This window comes from Nerophis lumbriciformis, linkage group LG33 (assembly GCF_033978685.3).
Source record: "Nerophis lumbriciformis linkage group LG33, RoL_Nlum_v2.1, whole genome shotgun sequence".
NCBI lineage: Eukaryota > Metazoa > Chordata > Actinopteri > Syngnathiformes > Syngnathidae > Nerophis > Nerophis lumbriciformis.
This window is the reverse complement of record NC_084580.2, coordinates 23,853,828-23,873,985: the sequence shown is the minus strand read 5'-3', so window position 1 is coordinate 23,873,985 and position 20,158 is coordinate 23,853,828. Positions and strand designations below refer to the sequence as shown.

Below are 20,158 nucleotides of genomic sequence, written 5' to 3'. Positions count from 1 at the left end.
GTGGAGCGAGTTTTCAGCCATGGTGGCATCATACTACGCCCCCATCGTGCACAAATGACTGACAGACTCTTGGCTAATTTGGTCTTTTGCAAATGCAATGCAGCATAGGGCCCTGACATATAAAAAGTACAACTTTTTTGTTATGTTCACGTATATGTCATGTTTTTTCAATGTTAACACTTTTGTACAAATAAGTACATTTGCACTTTATTTTTCAATGTGTTTGTTCTGTAAAGGAATGAGTTAATGTTTAAAATGACTGGTTAATAGTGCTATTATAAAGTGCAATGTCAGCACAATTTTCTTTCCTGCAATTTAAAATGCACTTGTTTTAATAAATAAATACAGCGTTTGAAAAGCATAAACAATCTGTGTTAATATATTAGTCTGTGGTTAAAAGGACTTGAAAGGACTCGAAACTCAAAATGCAGGACTTAGGACTTGACTTGAGACTTTCCAGTCTTGACTTTGGACTTGACTCGGGGCTTGCCTGTCTTGACTCGGGACTTGACTCGGACTTGAGGGCAAAGACTTGAGACTTACTTGTGACTTGCAAAACAATGACTTGGTCCCACCTCTGCTAAGCCCCCCCTGTCCTTAAAAGCTAGTGACGCCCCTGCGGTACAGAAGACAAAGTTCCGGCCAGGATCCTTGACGTCATATGCAACCCAGCTCGTGCGAGCTAGATTTTTCATACGCAAAAGTCGCTTTCTTAAAGTGAAACCCAATTTCCTACATAAAAATATTAATTAAATCTTGGAAAATGGTAAAAAGTACAATCAGCCTAAAATTAATATCTTTATTGGATAAATTAAAGTTGTTTTAAACAAGCCCAGTTTTTTTATTTATTGTATTTACTTATATATGTATTTTTATTTTAATCTCATTTGTATTGTGTCTTTTTTTTCAAAGTCTGGTTGGAATGAGCATTGTATTTAATTTGATGTCTTTTATATTCCTACGTAATTGTTTAACTTGCTGTAAAATATTGAATCGTATTGTGTTGAAAGTGCCTTGATGTGTGTGTGCATTGTGTATGTATGTTCAATTATTACAAAAATACAAACAATAACAAATAAAATAGTTTTTTGTCCTTTTAAAAGAGTGTTTTAAACGCTTAGACGCTACAATATGACTTATGTAAAATGTTCATCTTGTTGTTGTGTATTGTTCCTATAAAGTTTGTGTGTGTATTATAATAAAGCTGCTTCAAAAAACATGACGTCACCCTCGCTAGATTCACTTGTATTCTTGTAATATGACTTTTATTTTGTTAATATTCATGTGTTAGCTGCAGTGGAGGAACTGCGTGGCTGTCAAATATTTGTCTCCTCCTCCAGAAACTTCTGTCAAGTCACGTGATTTCCCGATTTGATATAAAAGCTCGTTTCCGCCTTGGCGTCCATTTCATGTTTACTCGTCAAGCAAGTTGTCGTCGCCTTGTTTTTCTCTGAGGATTAAAACTAGAAACTTTTTTTTATTGACTTGTGCACTTGTGACATTTAATGATGAACTTGCTTTTCTTCTTTCTCCTAGTTGTACAAACACACAGCGTGACGCCTGGTAAGTCCACTTTCTTGACAACTTTATACACCTCATTCCTACATGCTCATTTCATCCTAAATACTTCTTCTCATTATTATTGACGCTCTTCTCTTTTCACCAACATCAATCAGTCAATAGTTTGCATCTTCATTTGTTGCTCAAACTTTTCATGAGTCAAACTTGTTCAAGTTGTCTCACTTTAACAGCAAACTACATCAAACTTTTTACTTGAGCATTTCCGGTTTCACTTTTAAATAGGAAAATAACAATAATTAATCCAGGAAACAATCAGTAGTATCAGTTATAAGATGAGATGTAGATCAGAATCATTTAATGTACACAAAAATTACTCTATTGTTGGGATTTATTCTGAAATAATGGATATAATTGACCCCCAAAGGGACAAGCGGTAGGAAAATGGATGGATGGATTATTGTTTATTGTTTATTGTTTATTGAGGATCCCCATTAGTCGACGCACAAACGCCAGGCTAGTCTTCCTGGGGTTCTTTTCAAAAGTACAAAATAAAATAATAATGCACAGATCCACTTACAAATAAAATACAATAAAAATAAAAAATTCTCCAAATAATAAAATAAAAATAATAGTACACAGATCCAGTTACAAAAAAAAAAAGGGAAAGGGAAAAAAAAGTTCTCAAACTGATAACATGAAAGATGAACTCTTAAGTCTAAAAAGTGACTTTACATGTTTCTTAAATGTTTTTTACTGGGAATAGTCCTAATATTTAAATGAAGAGTATTGTAATATTGTTGTTGTATTCCATTGTAAACATCCCATAAGGCGCTGCTATATTTCCATGCTTTGGCAGTGACATCACTAGTTTGAACTTCCCCTCACCTAGAAAAACGACTTTTACTTCTCTGCTAGCAATAATGTCATATATTTATTTGACACTTACAGTTGGAGAAGGAAATAAGTCAAGTTATTCATGTGTGTGGTCTTAAAGTGAGGTATAAATATGAAATATTGTCTCTTAGAACAGGAAGTGGTTGTTTACTGTGAGAAGCAGCAGTGTTTGAAGTTGAAATGAAGACAACATCATTTCAAATAGGAATTGTTCAACATGAAACTAAACAATCAAATGTTCTTTTTCTGCCTTTTGTCTTTCAGTGATTCATTCACTCAAGTATTTCACCACTGCATCCTCTCAAGTTCCAAACTTCCCAGAGTTTGTGGAGGTTGGTTATGTTGATGAAGTTGAGATTAGTTACTATGACAACAACATCAGGAAAACAGAATCCAAACAGGACTGGATGAACAAAATCACAGCAGAGGATCCAAACTACTGGCAGAGACAAACAGAGAAGAATGTTGTTAAAGAACATGTCTCCAAAGTCAACATTGAAAAAGCCATGAAGCGTTTCAACCAAACTGGAGGTTTGTTTATGTTGAACTTTCTACTATTCTAATATATTTGATATTTGTATACTGTATTAAAAACACACATTACTGCACTGATATACCTTGTCTCTGTCCATCCCATAATAACCTACAACAAAGACATGTAGTGTGTTAGTTTCACTCTGCTTTACAACACTTTGTGTCTCTCAGGTGTTCACACTTTCCAGATGATGTCAGGATGTGAATGGAATGATGAGACTGATGAGGTTCAAGGTTGGGAGCAGTTCAGTTATGATGGAGAAGATTTCATATCGTTGGACATGAAAACATGGACATGGACTGCAGCAAAACAACAAGCTTTCCCCACCAAACTCAAGTGGGACCAAGAAATACTTAGACTAGACTACAATAAGTATTATTACACTGAGGAATGTCCTTCTTACTTGAAGAAGTATGTGGAGTATGGGAAGAAGGTCCTAATGAGAACAGGTAGAAGCACACCTTGTACTTTCACCTTTTAACATGTTAGCACTCCCCCTATAGGAACATTACTGACATTACACTTTATACTCTTTTTTTCTCTTCACCTCCTTTTTTCTACATCTTTACCTCCATTCTCTTCATCTTTACCTCCATTCTCTCCATCTTTACCTTCATTTTCCTTTTCTCTCCATCTTTACCTTCATTCTCTCCTGTTTTCTTCATCTTTACCTCCATTCTCTCCTTTTACCTCCATTCTCTACTTTTCTCTCCATCTTTACCTCCATTCTCTCCTTTTCTCTTCATTTTTACCTCCATTCTCCTTTTCTCTTCATCTTTACCTCCATTCTCTCCTTTTACCTCCATTCTCTCCTTTTACCTCCATTCTCTCCTTTTCTCTCCTTTTCTCTCCATTTTTACCTCCATTCTCCTTTTCTCTTCATCTTTACCTCCATTCTCCTTTCCTCTTCATTTTTACCTCCATTCTCCTTTCCTCTTCATCTTTACCTCCATTCTCTCTTTTTCTCTTCATCTTTACCTCCATTCTCTCTTTTTCTCTTCATCTTTACCTCCATTCTCCCCTTTTCCCTCCATCTTTACCTCAATTTTCTCCTTCTTTTCTCTCATCTTTCCCTTCATTTCCTCCTTTTTTCTGCATATTTTCCTTCTTTTCTCTCATCTTTCCCTTCATTTCCTCCTTTTCTCTACATCTTCACCTCCATTCTCTCCATTTCTCTTTATCTTTACCTTCATTCTCTCCCATCTTTACCTCCTTTCTCTCCATCTTTACCTCCATTCTCTTTTTCTCTCCATCTTTACCTTCATTCTCGCCTTTTCTCTCTCACCTACATGTTCTTCTTTTTTTTCTATCTTTACCTCCATTTTGTCCGTTTATCTCCATCTTTACCTTCATTGTCTCCTTTTATCACCATCTTTACCTTTTATTCTCTCATTTTCTCCCCATCTTTACCTCCATTCTCTCCATTTCTCTTTATCTTTACCTCCATTCTCTCCATTTTTACCTCCATTCTCTTTCTCTCTCCTTCTTTACCTTCATTCTCACCTTTTCTCTCTCTTTACCTACACATTCTCCTTTTTTTCTATCTTTACCTCCATTTTGTCCGTTTATCTCCATCTTTACCTTCATTGTCTCCTTTTCTCTCCAACTTTACCTCCATTTTCTCCTTTTCTCTCCATCTTTACCTTCATTATCTCCTTTTCGCTCCATCTTTACCTCAATTTTCTCCTTTTTTCTGCATCTTTAACTTCTTTTCTCTCATCTTTCCCTTCATTTTCTCCTTTTATCACCATCTTTACCTCCATTCTCTCTTTCTCTTTATCTTTACCTTCACCTTCATTCTCTCCATCTTTACTTCCATTCTCTTTTTCTCTCCATCTTTACCTCCTTTCTCTCCATCTTGACCTTCATTATTTCTTTTTCTCTCCATCTTTACATTCATTCTCTCCTCATCCCTCCATCTTTACCTCAATTTTCTTCTTTTTTCTGCATCTTTGCTTTCTTTTCTCTCATCTTTCCCTTCATTTTCTTTTTCTCTACATCTTTACCTCCATTCTCTCCTTTTATCACCATACTTACCTTTTTATTCTCACCTTTTCTCTCCGTCTTTACCTCCATTTTGTCCATTTATCTCTATCTTTACCTTAATTGTCTCCTTTTCTTTCCAACTTTACCTTTATTCACTCCATCTTTACCTCCATCTTCTCTCCACGTCATCCTCCATCCACACGTCACTTCCTGGGCAGAGCTTCCGGAGGTGTTCCTCCTCCAGAAGACGCCATCCTCTCCGGTCAGCTGCATGGCGACAGGTTTCTACCCCGACCGAGCCGACTTGTTTTGGAGGAAAGACGGCGAGCAGATCTTCGAGGACGTGGAGCACGGAGAGCTGCTCCCCAACCCCGACGGAACCTTCCAGATGTCGGTGGAGCTGAAAGTGGAGGTGACGGCCGAGGTGGAGGGCAAGTACGAATGTGTGTTCCAGCTGTCTGGCGTCGAGGAGGACCTGGTCACCAAGCTGGAGAGAAGAAGCATCCTGAGCAACGCAAGCCATGAAGGTGAGAAAGACACATGTTGAATAGTGTCAATGTAACCACCTGATGTTCCTTCATGGGACTTATGAAGCAGCTGTCAAACAAATCAATCATACCATACCAACAGGCAACGTGAGCCTCACTGCCACGCTGGCGGTCCTCGCTGTGGTGGTCCTCTTGATCATCATCATCATCTTCATCATCAAGCGTCGCCGAAGCAGACAAGGTGAGGGACACAAATGTTTCCTCTCTGCTGTCATTCATGAGATGTGAATTTCACCTGCTTTCTCTTTCATTTCAGCCGAATACGATCCAGCTGGTAAGTAAAACATCTTCTCTTTCTTGGAAAGCATAACAATAAACAAAGCAGTGGTGAAGCATCACTCACACACTTTGTAAGTTTACCCTCACAAAGATTGAAATATCATTTATTACATATTCATCTTTGTTATACACCTTTATGTCAGGTATATTCAATATAATATTGACTTTCTGTTTCTCTTACCACCAAAATCCTGGATTGTTGGTATCTTTGTAAGGGTCAACTTGCAAACTTCCTGTTTTAAGGTGTGATGTAGACACGTGTTACAAGTTTAGCAGGAAAATAAAAGCTTCCCTCCATTAGGAGTATCTTGATACTGGTGTAAGCGCACGCAATAGAAAGTATCACAGACAACTTTTGATGAGTCGTCATGATAATGAACATCAAGGGCCTGATCTACTAAAGGTTTGTGTATTAAAATATGTGCAAACCTCATCTACTTAATTTGTTTGCAGAGTCTCTGAAATGAGCAAAATAGAGAGCACAATCCATTTAGCGTGTCTGTCTTCATGTATGTGCAGAATATATGCTAATTATCAATCCCCCACAATAGTAGGACGAGGAGATACAAATGTAACTAAATGAGGCAATTCCTGAAGGAATTGTGTGTGAATGCTCCAATGCTGAAGTTGAACTGAAATGCTGACAGAATGTAGTATGAATGTAAGAATAGTTTGAATGTTGGAATGGTTTGAATGTTGAAGAGTTTGAATTTCCAGGAAAACCAGAATTTGGATTGAAACTTGGGAAAGTGTTAGTTTGAATGTCCAGGATGAGAGAAATGTGTTAATGTTGGAATGATTTGAATAGATTGAAGAATGTGGGAATTGTGCAACTTGGAAAAATGTCCCATTCATTTCAATGGGAAATTCCTGGAAAATTGGGAATGTTTTGGAAAATGATTAGGAGCATGAATGTCCTGAATGAGCAGAATTTGTTGGTGTTGGAATTGTTTGAGTAGGGCAAGAAATGTTGAAGTAGTAAATGGTATCAGGGAATTTTGGGGAAATTTGCATTTTTTTGAAAATGGTAAAAAACGTGAATGGTCTGAATGAGTTGAAATGGTTGGTGTTGGAATTTTTCAAATCGGTCGAGAAATGTTGAAAAAGTAACATGTTGAATTGAGAAATAGTATTCCTGGAATTAGTTTTTTGTCCTGATTAAGAGGAATGTTTGACAGTAGAATGGTTGAAATGCGTTGAAAAATGTGAAAGTAGTCGCCAGACAAAAGGGTGGAAATGGGGCTTTGGAAAACCAGGAATTCTGGAAAATCCTGAAATTGTTTTTAACCTGGAAAAAGGGAAATTTGAATTTCCAGGAAGGTGGAATGTGTTGAAGGTGGAATGGTTTAAATAGGCAGAAAAATGTGGAAACGGTGGAAGTTTGAAAAATGGCCAATTCATTTTGAATGGGGAAAAATGTCCCGGAAAACCTGGAATTCTGGGAAATCTGGGAATTTTGGGGAATTTTTGGAATTTGTCAAGGGAAAGCCCGCGATTCTCAAATAGGCTGAACAGTTTGAAGTTGGAACGGTTTGATTCGGGTGAAAAATATGGAAGGTAGAACGCGCCAAAATCTTAACAAGAAGAAGAAGTTTAATAATAAATAGATGCATTTTGGTGTAGAAAACCACGTGTGAATGTTTGGAGCATTCACACAATTATTTAGCATCTCACACAGAACAGACTCAAGAATAAAGACCAAGAAGCCAGCTAAAAAGAAGAAGATGAAATGGGCAAAGTGAAAGGAAACCGAGGCATGGCACTAATGGGACACTTACCTGACTAAGACACTGGAGGGCTGCTTGCACATGAGCCTTGAAGCCAAGCTTAAAGGCCTACTGAAAGCCACTACTACCGACCACGCAGTCTGATAGTTTATATATCAATGATGAAATCTTAACATTGCAACACATGCCAATACGGTTAACTTACTAAAGTGCAATTTTAAATTTCGCGCGAAATATCCTGCTGAAAATGTCTCGGTATGATGACGTCACGGATTGTAGAGGACATTTTGGGACAGCATGGTGGCCAGCTATTAAGTCGTCTGTTTTCATCGCAAAATTCCACAGAATTCTGGACATCTGTGTTGGTGAATCTTTTGCAATTTGTTCAATGAACAATGGAGACAGCAAAGAAGAAAGCTGTAGGTAGGAAGCGGTGTATTGCGGCAGGTGTTGTGCCGGATAACGCACCCCCGCCGTAGAATGCACCCCCTGACTGTTGTGCCGGATAACACAGCCGGTGTTTCATTGTTTACATTCCCGAAAGATGACAGTCAAGCTTTACCATTGGCCTGTGGAGAACTGGGACAACAGAGACTCTTACCAGGAGGACTTTGAGTTGGATGCGCAGACGCGGTACCGTGAGTACGCATGCAGCTGCGCCTTCCAAACATTTGATTGCTTGCCCGTGCGTGCGTGCCGCTATGTGCATGTCACGTACGTAGCTTTGGGGACTTTGGGGAAATATATGTGCTGTATGAACTTTGGGGAGGTGAACGGTACTTTGGGCTGTGGGATTGAGTGTGTTGTGCAGGTGTTTGAGTTGTATTGGCGGGTTATATGGACGGGAGGGGGGAGGTGTTTGTTATGCGGGATTCATTTGTGGCATATTAAATATAAGCCTGGTTGTGTTGTGGCTAATAGAGTATATATATGTCTTGTGTTTATTTACTGTTTTAGTCATTCCCAGCTGAATATCAGGTCCCACCCGCCTCTCACAGCATCTTCCCTATCTGAATCGCTCCCACTGCCCTCTAGTCCTTCACTCTCACTTTCCTCATCCACGAATCTTTCATCCTCGCTCAAATTAATGGGGAAATTGTCGCTTTCTCGGTCCGAATTGCTCTCGCTGTTGGTGGCCATCCATCCATCCATCTTCTTCCGCTTATCTGAGGTCGGGTCGCGGGGGCAGCAGCCTAAGCAGGGAAGCCCAGACTTCCCTCTCCCCAGCCACTTCGTCCAGCTCCTCCCGGGGGATCCCAAGGCGTTCCCAGGCCAGCCGGGAGATATAGTCTTCCCAACGTGTCCTGGGTCTTCCCCGTGGCCTCTTACCGGTCGGACGTGCCCGAAACACCTCCCGAGGGAGGCGTTCCGGTGGCATCCTGACCAGATGCCCGAACCACCTCATCTGGCTCCTCTCGATGTGGAGGAGCAGCGGCTTTACTTTGAGCTCCCCCCGGATGGCAGAGCTTCTCACCCTATCTCTAAGGGAGAGCCCCGCCACCCAGCGGAGGAAACTCATTTCGGCCGCTTGTACCCGTGATCTTGTCCTTTCGGTCATGACCCAAAGCTCATGACCATAGGTGAGGATGGGAACGTAGATCGACCGGTAAATCGAGAGCTTTACCTTCTGGCTCAGCTCCTTCTTCACCACAACGGATCGATACAGCGTCCGCATTACTGAAGACGCCGCACCGATCCGCCTGTCGATCTCACGATCCACTCTTCCCTCACTCGTGAACAAGACTCCGAGGTACTTGAACTCCTCCACTTGGGGCAAGATCTCCTCCCCAACCCGGAGATGGCACTCCACCCTTTTCCGGACGAGAACCATGGACTCGGATTTGGAGGTGCTGATTCCCATTCCAGTCGCTTCACACTCGGCTGCGAACCGATCAAGTGAGAGCTGTAGATCTTGGCCAGATGAAGCCATCAGGACCACATCATCTGCAAAAAGCAGAGACCTAATCCTGCAGCCACCAAACCAGATGCCCTGACTGCGCCTAGAAATTCTGTCCATAAAAGTTATGAACAGAATCGGTGACAAAGGGCAGCCCTGGCGGAGTCCAACCCTCACTGGAAACGGGTCCGACTTACTACCGACAATGCGGACCAAGCTCTGACACTGATCATACAGGGAGCGGACCGCTGCTGGTGGCCATGATTGTAAACAATGTGCGGATGTGAGGAGCTCCACAACCTGTGACGTCACGCTACTCGTCTGCTACTTCCGGTACAGGCAAGGCTTTTTTATCAGCGACCAAAAGTTGCGAACTTTATCGTCGATGTTCTCTACTAAATCCTTTCAGCAAAAATATGGCAATATCGCGAAATGATCAAGTATGACACATAGAATGGACCTGCTATCCCCGTTTAAATAAGAAAATCGCATTTCAGTAGGCCTTTAACCAGTTTGGAGACTTCGTCTTAGACTAGTCAGGAAGTAGAAGAGCAGAATTCTGCTTCTGATTGAATTGACAGCTGAAAAGATGTGATATGAGTGAAGATGCACCTTCTGGATGGACTTCCTTCACCAGAGTGAGGTGTTGGCTTAGCATGAGCAGCGTAAGCAGCTCACGGTGCGTTTTGTGCTCCCACAGCTGGTGACGCTGGTAACGAGCTCTCAGAGAGACGTGAAGGCTGAAGGCTGAGTGAGACACAGCAGTCGGCACACAGTGAGGACTTTTCTTTTCCATGCACCTCCAAATGTTCTTCTGACTTTGTGTGAAGATGATGTTCACTCTGCCACATGCTAACATCTGCACTTGGATTCACCTGCTTTGCTGAGTCATCTTCTTCCTCCAGGATGCTTTGTGCACTGGAACACAGAGAGATGTCTCCATCGCTGAGGGACCTCATCACACTTGGACATTTATGCACTAATTGCTCCTCATCTCATCCATCATGTCTTCTTTGGCTCTTTATGGCTGAGAAAATCTGCATTTTTCAACAATATTTTGCCAGTCAATCACGTTGATGTTGATCTTTGTGTCCATGTAGTTGTGATGTCATCATTTGGGGCTCATGTGTCATCACATTGACAAGGATTTCTTCTTTCCTTTTCAAACCAATAGACAGCTGCTTATCAGTGAATATCACCTTGTGTCACATGGCATCATTATTTCTACTAATATTTTGGAACAGTAGTACCATTTTTAAGTACTTTAGTATGTTAATGTTAATTGTTTATGTAACATTTAAGAATGATGATTATGAGAACTGCTGTCCAGTTGTTATATCTTGTTTTCTGATGACATTAGTCTCATTTGCAATGCAGTTGCACTTCCAAGGCCATTAGATGGCAGCACTGTATAACTATTTGTGGTATATTGTCAAACTAGAAAGTGGCTTTTTTTCAGGAAGAGGAATTTGTTAGCTTGCGCCCTACAAAGTGCCAATACTGTAAGAATTGTCCTCATTACACAAAACTGTAAAATTCTAACTATAATCTTAGTTGTAGTTTCCTTGACCAAATTCCAAGGTGTTGAAATCGCCATGTAAAATCGCCCATGCTAATAGTAGCCTGTCTATGGCAAATCCTATGTAAATTAGCAATAAGCTAGCACATTTTGAACGAGTGTAACATTACTTTACGTTTGAGTGTTTTTTTATGAAGCACACTTTGTTGGTGTTGAAAATGGCAAAATGACTTAGAGGGAGTTTGGCTGAGTCCGGCCTGAGTGCTGCTTGAGTGATTGTTTACGTGTTTAGTCTGAAAGCAGACATGACCAGTCTGAAAACGGACATGACGTCACATGCAACAAAGGTACGGAACTATGGCACCGTTTGATTTTACGTGAATTGATAGTACCGAGGGAATTGGGTCATTACCTACAAAAGCACTGAATTGGGCAGCCAACCCTACCAGTTAGTGTGACGGAGGAGGACAGTGACACAACATTTTTATGACAAAGCGTTGCAAAATATTTATATTTTTTTAAACAATTTGCTGTTTTTCCGTTCCTTTTTGCATAGTCATATTTTTGCTTGATTGCCAAAGATGGTGAGGATGTCATTTGGGAAGTAAACAAGGAAGGCCGTTCATATACTCTTGAATATTCAGTGTTTTATGTGTGCTATGTTTCATGTACATTCTGGCTGTTTTATTCAGTAAAAACTTGTCAAATACAATTCTGTTTTGGAGGTGGTTTGTCATTACACACATGATAACACTTTTAGCTTGCAGTCATGCAAAACAAGTATTAAATGATCTTAAGCCTTTACGATGTCCGAAAAGTCAAAATCAAAAATATTTTGTCAAATGTCGACAGAATGAATGAATGACCGAGCTCTTTATTAAAATACAACATTTAATGGAAATCACAGCAAATTTAAGAGAATCAAATAACATAATTCACCTGTTCTTCTGTTGATGCTGTAACCCCTTCCAGGGTTCTAGAACCCTGGAAGAGGGGTATGTAGTGGAATTTCTGACCTTTTGAACCATTTTCCGTGTCTGTCAAGAATGTCTGCTCGTTTCTTTCTTTTCTATTCTGAACCATTAAAGGGCCATATGTGGGTTGTAGTTGAACGAGTGGTCGGTCTGACCATTCTACAAAATGTTTTGATTGTTTATGGCTAAAGGATTCAATGAGTTTGCAGAATGAGCTGGTTCAAAACAACAGGACCTTGACGCATGAGGAAAACAGATAGAATGGCCAAGTGACAAGGGCTATGTGTGATTTGCTTGATTCTCGAGTTCTCCGGAGGACGTTTGTCTGTCTGCATAGACAATTCAATCCAACTCTGTACTTTTTGATTATGGCTAAATAAACCTTTTGGACTAAACTCACTTTTGTTGCTGTTTAAGCTTCGGACCATCCACCACAATGCTAGTAGTGGAATGGTATACACATCTGCTGTGTGTGACAGTGGGTGTGGGTATGATTCCCGGTCAGGATGGGAAGGTAAACATTGAGCTGAATCATCATGATTGTTGTGCTGTGGCGACCTCACATGGGAAAAAACTGAAAGACATTTACTGATTCAGTTCTGTTAATTGTGTTATTTTGCACTCCAACATGAATTATTTGATCATGTTTGTATGACCATGTGTTCTTATTACTCCAAGACATGTGTCTAATTAAATACAGGTGTCAGTCCAATGGTAAAACATGTTTTTCAGATAAATAAAGAAGGCAAAAACAGAAGAATCACCATGCCAGTAGAGATGAAGACAATCCTGCCAACAAAAAGTTATTTTTCAGAGAGTTGTCAAGCCTACGTGTGATGGATGTGGCCTGCCAGTTAAAAAGTTTGCCCAGGATATTCTAGTCATTTATGCACACATGACATGTGTCAGTATCAACATATTACTTTGAATCACTTTTTGGCAACCAACAATTCATTGATGAAATGAATACATCCAAACACTTTATTGTTATGTATGATGTGCATGAACAAAGAACAGTTGATGTTGTATGTAGCTATTAAACAAGGAAGAGGTTTTCAGCACATCAACATCAACAAGTCCTTTAAAATCTCATTAATGTCACAGAAATGGCCAAATCTTTCACTTTTCGAACCGAGTAAAGGCTTAAGTAAAGGCTACTTTTGTTTAACAATTTTCTGCAGGCGAGCTACTTTTCATTTGATCAAGTCGTGGGGATCTACCTCATTCATATATATAATTTATATTTACTTATTTATGAAATATATGTTTTTGTTAAGTTAAAGGTGTTTAAAGATAATACAAGAATGTTTAACACCTATAGTTAATATTGTTAACAAGTTACAGGTGTTTAATGATAATACAAGCATGTTTAACACATATAGATTCCTTTCTTTCATGAAGACAAGAATATAAGTTGGTGTATTACCTGATTCTGATGACTTGCATTGATAGGAATCAGACAGTGGTGCTGATAATGTCTGCATTTTCAAATGGAGGAGAAAAAAAGTCCTCCTTTCTGTCCAATACCAAATGAAAGTGGTTGGGTTTTGGCATCTTATTTGTTGTATTTGTTTCTCGCCTTCCAGGCTGTCGGTAATTTTTTCTTAATAATGATCTGGCAGCAGCCAGCGTCATCTCAGAAGACCCTCGGGTGCCGTGAATGTCAATCAAGTGACGAAAGTGACGTCATAGTGAAGATTTATGATCGCTCATTTTTAGGACTATTTTTTTAATGCCTGGCTGCCGATCGACTGACACACCCTCCGCGATCGACCGGTAGCTCGCGATCGACGTAATGGGCACCCCTGGTCTAGATAAACCTGCTTTCAAATCAACTTTAAAGAGACCGTATCTTGTATACTTTATATTTGAGTGGACTAAATGTACTGTCATTTTAGCTGACTAAAATGTTGTGTAATGTGGTTGACTTCAACTAAATCCATTTAGATTTAGCAAAGAGAAACTATTGTTAGTCACCCTGAGACTCTCACTGAAACCTAATAATCAGGTGATAAATCTGGAGGTAATAATGGACTCAGACTTGAACTTTAACAGCCGCGTTAAGTCAATAACATCAGCAGCTTTTACCAGCTGAAAAACATTGCCAAAATCAGAGGAATAATGTCATCTCCGGTGGGTCTGCAGCCTATGGCGCCACCATGCACTCCGGTGGGCCAGCAGACACCACCATGCACTCCGGTGGGCCAGCAGAGGGCGCCACCATGCACTACGGTGGACCAGCAGACGCCACCATGCACTCCGGTGGGCCAGCAGAGGGCGCCACCACCATGCACTCCGGTGGGCCAGCAGACGCCACCATGCACTCCGCTGGACCAGCAGACGCCACCATGCACTCCGGTGGGCCAGCAGCCACCACCTTGCACTCCGGTGGGCCAGCAGACGGCGCCACCACCATCCTCTCTGGTGGGCCAGCAGCAGAGGGCGCCACCACCATCCTCTCCAGTGGGCCAGCAGCAGAGGGCACCACCATCCTCTCCGGTGGGCCAGCAGCAGAGGGCGCCACCATCCTCTCCGGTGGGCCAGCAGCAGAGGGCGCCACCACCATCCTCTCCGGTGAGCCAGCAGCAGAGGGCGCCACCATCCTCTCCGGTGGGCCAGCAGCAGAGGACGCCACCACCATCCTCTCCAGTGGGCCAGCAGCAGAGGGTGCCACCATCCTCTCCGGTGGGCCAGCAGCAGAGGGCGCCAACATCCTCTCCGGTGGGCCAGCAGCAGAGGGCGCCACCATCCTCTCCGGTGGGCCAGCAGCAGAGGGCGCCACCATCCTCTTCGGTGGGCCAGCAGCAGAGGGCGCCACCATCCTCTCCGGTGGGCCAGCAGAGGGTGACACCATACTCTTGTCGGCCACAGATGTGGTTGTTTCACATGCGACCGCCTCGCCAATTGTGGCGGCGTTGAACTCGCCATCGCCACCTGACTCTTCCCCGCTGGTTGCGGGGACACTTGGCCTGGCGGCCCACCTCCTTGTCCTCCCGCTACACTCCCGTGACTTTGGACTGTTTTTTTGTGGGGGGGGGGAGGGTTTCTAGAACGTCTGGTATCCGTTATGGGAAGGGGGGCTACTGTCAGGCTTGCCCCTGACAGTTTGGTTGTGTTTTAGTTTTTCCTCTGTGTTTGTTGTATTTCCTGTCAGCGCTCTTGTTTTGGTTCTGTTTCCTGTTTGTCTCCCTGAGTGCTGTGTCCCCTCAGCTGTGGCTGATTGGCACCTGGCCACACCTGGTGTCAATCAGCCAGCTGCTATTTGAACCTGCCTTCCCATCCAGTCTGTGCTGGATTATTGTCATTTCTACTTGTCGTTCCTACCTGTCGTGTCGATGTCAGTGTAGCTGTATGCAGTAGCGGTAAGCTACAGTATATTCTGTAGCTGTTTGTAGCTTACTGTCTTTTTGTTCCTAGTCCCTGTTTGCTCGATCCCTGTTCCCTGTTTCCAGTTTGTCCTCCTAGTTCCTGGTTTGTGTTTTTTGTCTTTATTTCATGGACATTAAATCATGTTTTCCCGCACAATGCCTGCCGCCTTCTCTGCATCTTGCGTTTCGTCACCAACAACACCTGACAAGTTGCTATTGAAGCCAAGACCTGGAAGTGGTCCACAGACATGAAGACATAGATGCTGCTTCCTACACTGCTGTTCTTTGGAAGCATGCATCATCACGGCCGCCATCTTGAGCAGGAGTAAGCCGTGTCTATTTACTGCATTAGTCCATTGAGACACAAGTCTATCAATCATTGAAATCACCTTAACTCGATTAACATTTATTTTGAATAGACCAACATTTTATGTATCGTTTTTATGAGACGTTTGGGGTCCCCTAGAAAGATAACTTCCTGTTTGTCTCATGGTACGTCCCTGGGTCTGATCAACGCTTTACTTGTCTGTCTAATGGTACGTCCCTGGGTCTGATCAACACTTTACTTGTCTGTCTAATGGTACGTCCCTGGGTCTGATCAACACATCAGTGACCTCTAGAGGACGACGCCAGTAAATACACAACAATGTTACTATGTCTTACATTGTTGTATTCATATGTGTTTATTCATCCATCCATCCGGGGGCAGCAGCCTAAGCAGGGAAGCCCAGACTTTCCTCTCCCCAGTCACTTCGTCCAGCTTCTGCCGGGGGATCTCAAGGCGTTCCCAGGCCAGCCCGGAGACATAGTCTTCCCAGCGTGTCCTGGGTCTTCCCGTGGCCTCCTACCTTTTCGGACGTGTCCTAAACACCTCCCTATGCGTTCGGGTGGCATCCTGACCAGATGCCCGAACCACCTCATCTGACTCCTCTATATGTTTATATTAATATATGTTTATATTGTTCACAAAATGAAAGTCAAAATCGTTTAATGATCTTGAAAACTTTCCCTGTATTTACTGGGTGATGTGATCAATACCAACATGTACAGTAACGCCCACAAACACTTGCACTTTGTCAGCAAACTTCTTATAACAAAGAAAAGAAAAGAAGAATGTTGCTGAGCTAATGCCCCGCCTATCCTCCCTCGAGCCACTAACCACTTCATCTGGGACACAAAGGACAAAACAAAAAGTGAAAGTCAGCTTCAAGGACTTCAACACAAACTGTATGCATTCTTTCTAACAGCCACTAGGAGGCAGTAGAGGTAACTATTCCAGCAAGGTTTTACAAAGTGCTTTACAAGGTGTGACTCAAATTGCCTACCTGGTCTGTGTGACTACACACTGGCAACCCATGTAGTCTGATATAGTCCTCAAACATACATGTTGCTACTGTAAAGGCACGCTGGAAAAGGTTGACATAGCGTGTAAAGTAGTCCCTAACCACAAGTACACACCTGTTGCCCTGAGATGTAACAGGTAACTCAGTAATATTCATAGCGGCAGATCCTATCATGTTGAAATGTACCATCTTTATCTTTCATGATGGTCACTGCGGTTAAGCGGCTCTTTTGATTGATTGATTGAGACTTTAATTAGTAGATTGCACAGTACAGTACATATTCCGTACAATTGACCACTAAATGGTAACACCCCAATAAGTTTTTCAACTTGTTTAAGTCGGGGTCCACGTTAATCAATTCATGGCACAAATATATACTGTCAGCATAATACAGTCATCACACAAGTTAATCATCAGAGTATATACATTGAATTATTTACGTTATGTACAATATTTATAATCCCGGGGGTGTGATGAGGAGGGTTTAGTTGATATCAGCACTTCAGTCATCAACAATTGTATCATCAGAGAAATGGACATTGAAACAGTGTAGGTCTGACTTAGTAGGATATGTACAGCGAGCAGAAAAACATAGTGAGTTCAGTAAGCAAGGGAACAAGTATAAACATTTGATTATTTACATTTGGTTATTTACAATCCGGGGAGGTGGGATGTGGAGGGGGGAGGGTGTTAGTCAAGGGTTGAAGTTGACTGGAGGTGTTCTTTTAGTGTGGTTTTGAAGGAGGATAGAGATGCCCTTTCTTTGACACCTGTTGGGAGTGCATTCCACATTGATGTGGCATAGAAAGAGAATGAGTTAAGACCTTTGTTAGATGGGAATCTGGGTTTAACGTGGTTAGTGGAGCTCCCCCTGGTGTTGTGGTTATGGCGGTCATTTACGTTATGGAAGTAGTTTTACATGTACTTCGGTATCAGGGAGGTGTAACACATTTTATAGACTAGGCTCAGTAAAAGTTGTTTAACTCTGTCCTCCACCCTGAGTCAGCCCACTTTGGAGAAGTGGGTAGGAGTGAGGTGTGATCTGGGGTGGAGGTCTAAAAGTAACCTGACTAGCTTGTTCAGGGATGTTTGGAGTCTAGATTTGAGCTTGGATCAAGCGTCCAGTCAATGTTTGGCTTTACCGTGTCTAATTTCACATTTCACTTTCCTTTTCTTGGATGCTTTGCCACCAGAAGATTCAGCCTCACGCTTTTTCCCTCCTCCCACTTTTAGTACTTTGGCCACAGCGAGTCAATCACATGACTTGTTTCAGCTTTAGTTTTTACTTCCTGATCCAACCCTGGCTTGGAATCTAACCCATGCAAGGCAGAACTGCCAAGTGTGGCTGACTATCACAAACAGAAATAAAACTATAAAATGTGTGAAGTCAGCACAAAGCGTCAGATGGACAGAACAAATGTGCCAAAGTCAAAGTTTCTTCTGCTTGGAGACGGCACATATGTAACATTAACATACACACCTTGATGACTTACCCACTAGATTTCTAAAGTCTGTTCTGAGCAGTTTGTCCTTCATCGAGTTAACGTCTCACTTCAGACTGGAACATTTCCAAAGGCCTTAAAGGGGCTGTTAGCAACATTTACACAGATGTCTAGAGGGCGCTAACTTTCCAATTTATTTCACACAGCATATCGCTCCTTCTTTCAGCTTCTAGACTGTAATGATGTAACTACATACGTACGTAACACATGCATTAGCTTTGGGTGCTGTTAGCTAATAATAGCGATTTGGATAGTTAGCATTAGCTAACTCTCTTATCTATCTTAACAATAACATGATTGCAAATTGTTTGTTGCCTCTCTTGGACTGCTTTTGTACGTGTGCACCTGCCTCTGCATGTACGTGTTGACGAGACAGGGTGAGTGACCACCGTAAATACCAATCATTTTATACGGACTGGTAAATATGTTTATTATACAACATACCTTAGTAATTGTAAAAGTAATAGTCTTTATGCCACAACAACGATCTGCCCATATCAAACCTGCCATTTTTGGGCAAAGTCCTGAATAAAGGTGTCTCCCAGAATCTGGTGATGTGCAATAACACTGATTTTTACTCAGATCCGATACTGAGTAAAATCCAGGCTGGTATCGGCAATACGGGTTCGATACTAATACTTTGTGCAAATATACTTAATGGGTCTGGTAATGTTTAAATCAGCCGTATTGAAATTTCAGTATGGATCCGTACATCACTACCAACAGCTTGGTGACTTTTAACAAATGTGTTTGATCCTTTCCAATCAGGGTTTAGGTCTCACCACAGCACTGAAACAGATAATGATCATAATAATAATCAGTGAACTGTTTTAGTCAGCTGCTGATGTTGAGAAACAAAAAACTACTCAATTTAACAGTTGTCAGATTAAGAAAGGTCCAACAACAACATAATACAAACAGACACAGGTTGACAAACATGTTTACTCTGTCTTTACTGACCTTGAAATAAAACCAGTTTTGATAGTTTATGTCTCACTGACATGTCCATTTGTCTTATGTTGTCGGTCTGAACAATATGATGCTGTCTCATGGCAAAATAGGTCGAGGCAAACATCTCAACCATCCCAAAATGATGGTTGTCAATGCCATGCTGTGTCTCACCTACGTGGGATCCCATGTGAAGTACGTCTTTCCCAACAATCATTTTCTTCACACATGCTGCAACTTGCACACCTTGACACTGTGAATATTCATGAAAGACATCACAAGTCAGCCATTGTTTATTATTTTAATTAGGGATGTCCGATGATATCGGACTGCCGATATTATCAACCGATAAATGCTTTAAAATGTAATATCGGAAATTATCGGTATCGGTTTCAAAAAGTAAAATGAATGACTTTTTAAAAGGCCGCTGTGTACACGGACGTAGGGAGAAGTACAGAGCGCCAATAAACCTTAAAGGCACTGCCTTTGCGTGCCGGCCCAGTCACATAATATCTACGGCTTTTCAAACACATGTGAAAAGCCGTGGCAATGGATTTATGGAGAAATGACGCCAGTATCCGTGACAATACGGCAGCAGAAACTTTTGTTGGGAGTAGGGGATGGTTCCAAGGCTTCTTTGTCAGACACGGCGTTACTCTGAGAAAGAGAAAGACTGTTAGTCAAGCTATTCCGGAAAAAGTCATTCCAAAATTGATGGACTTTATTCTGTACGTCCGATCCCTGCTTATCCAGAACAGCTTCACACTCGACCCGATTGGCGCAATGGACGAGACGCCAATTTGGTTGGATCTCCTGGGAGATACGACGGTGGATCCCAATCAAATCCACAGGCCGTGAGAAGTCACGCGTGACCGTGTGTTTATCGGCAAAGGCCAATGGACAAAAGCTGAAGCCGTTCATTGTCTTCAAGGGAGTGCGAAGGGATAGAGAAGCGGACTAAATAAGCGGTGCTGTAGTGGCAATGTCTAAAAATGGGTGGATGAATGAAGACCTGACGCACCAATGGCTTCGTGATGTATGGGGACGGATTGCGTTCCGCCCAGGTCTATTGGTGTGGGATGCGTTCAGATGCCACGTCCAGGACTCCACAAAGGCT

At 41.9% G+C, this 20,158-nt stretch overlaps 3 protein-coding genes and 1 long non-coding RNA gene across 7 annotated transcripts in view; 3 read left to right on the top strand and 1 right to left on the bottom strand.

The window, feature by feature from the left end:
* LOC133575696 (uncharacterized) overlaps positions 1-20,158 on the bottom strand; it is a 459,465-nt gene that overhangs the window by 124,306 nt on the left and 315,001 nt on the right. The window lies entirely within an intron of this gene.
* LOC133575736 (major histocompatibility complex class I-related gene protein-like) overlaps positions 1-20,158 on the top strand; it is a 222,947-nt gene that overhangs the window by 173,740 nt on the left and 29,049 nt on the right. The window lies entirely within an intron of this gene.
* On the top strand, positions 1,387-15,400 carry LOC133575692 (uncharacterized). Its single transcript, XM_061928448.2, has 7 exons — positions 1,387-1,563; positions 2,680-2,946; positions 3,121-3,399; positions 5,155-5,463; positions 5,567-5,665; positions 5,741-5,758; positions 14,026-15,400. Exons 1-7 carry the CDS (start codon positions 1,506-1,508, stop codon positions 14,928-14,930), a joined length of 1,935 nt encoding a protein of 644 aa, XP_061784432.1. The 5' UTR covers positions 1,387-1,505; the 3' UTR covers positions 14,931-15,400.
* On the top strand, positions 8,987-11,618 carry LOC133575779 (uncharacterized). The gene is made up of 2 exons (XR_009811526.1): positions 8,987-10,162; positions 10,293-11,618. It is a non-coding gene; the product is annotated as an uncharacterized lncRNA (long non-coding RNA).

Coding starts and splice junctions, on each gene's coding strand:
- LOC133575692 (XM_061928448.2), top strand. CDS start 1,506: ATGATGAACTTGCTTTTCTTCTTTCTCCTAGTTGTACAAACACACAGC. Junction 2,947..3,120: donor GCGTTTCAACCAAACTGGAG/GTTTGTTTATGT, acceptor TGTGTCTCTCAG/GTGTTCACACTTTCCAGATG. Junction 5,464..5,566: donor GAGCAACGCAAGCCATGAAG/GTGAGAAAGACA, acceptor CCATACCAACAG/GCAACGTGAGCCTCACTGCC.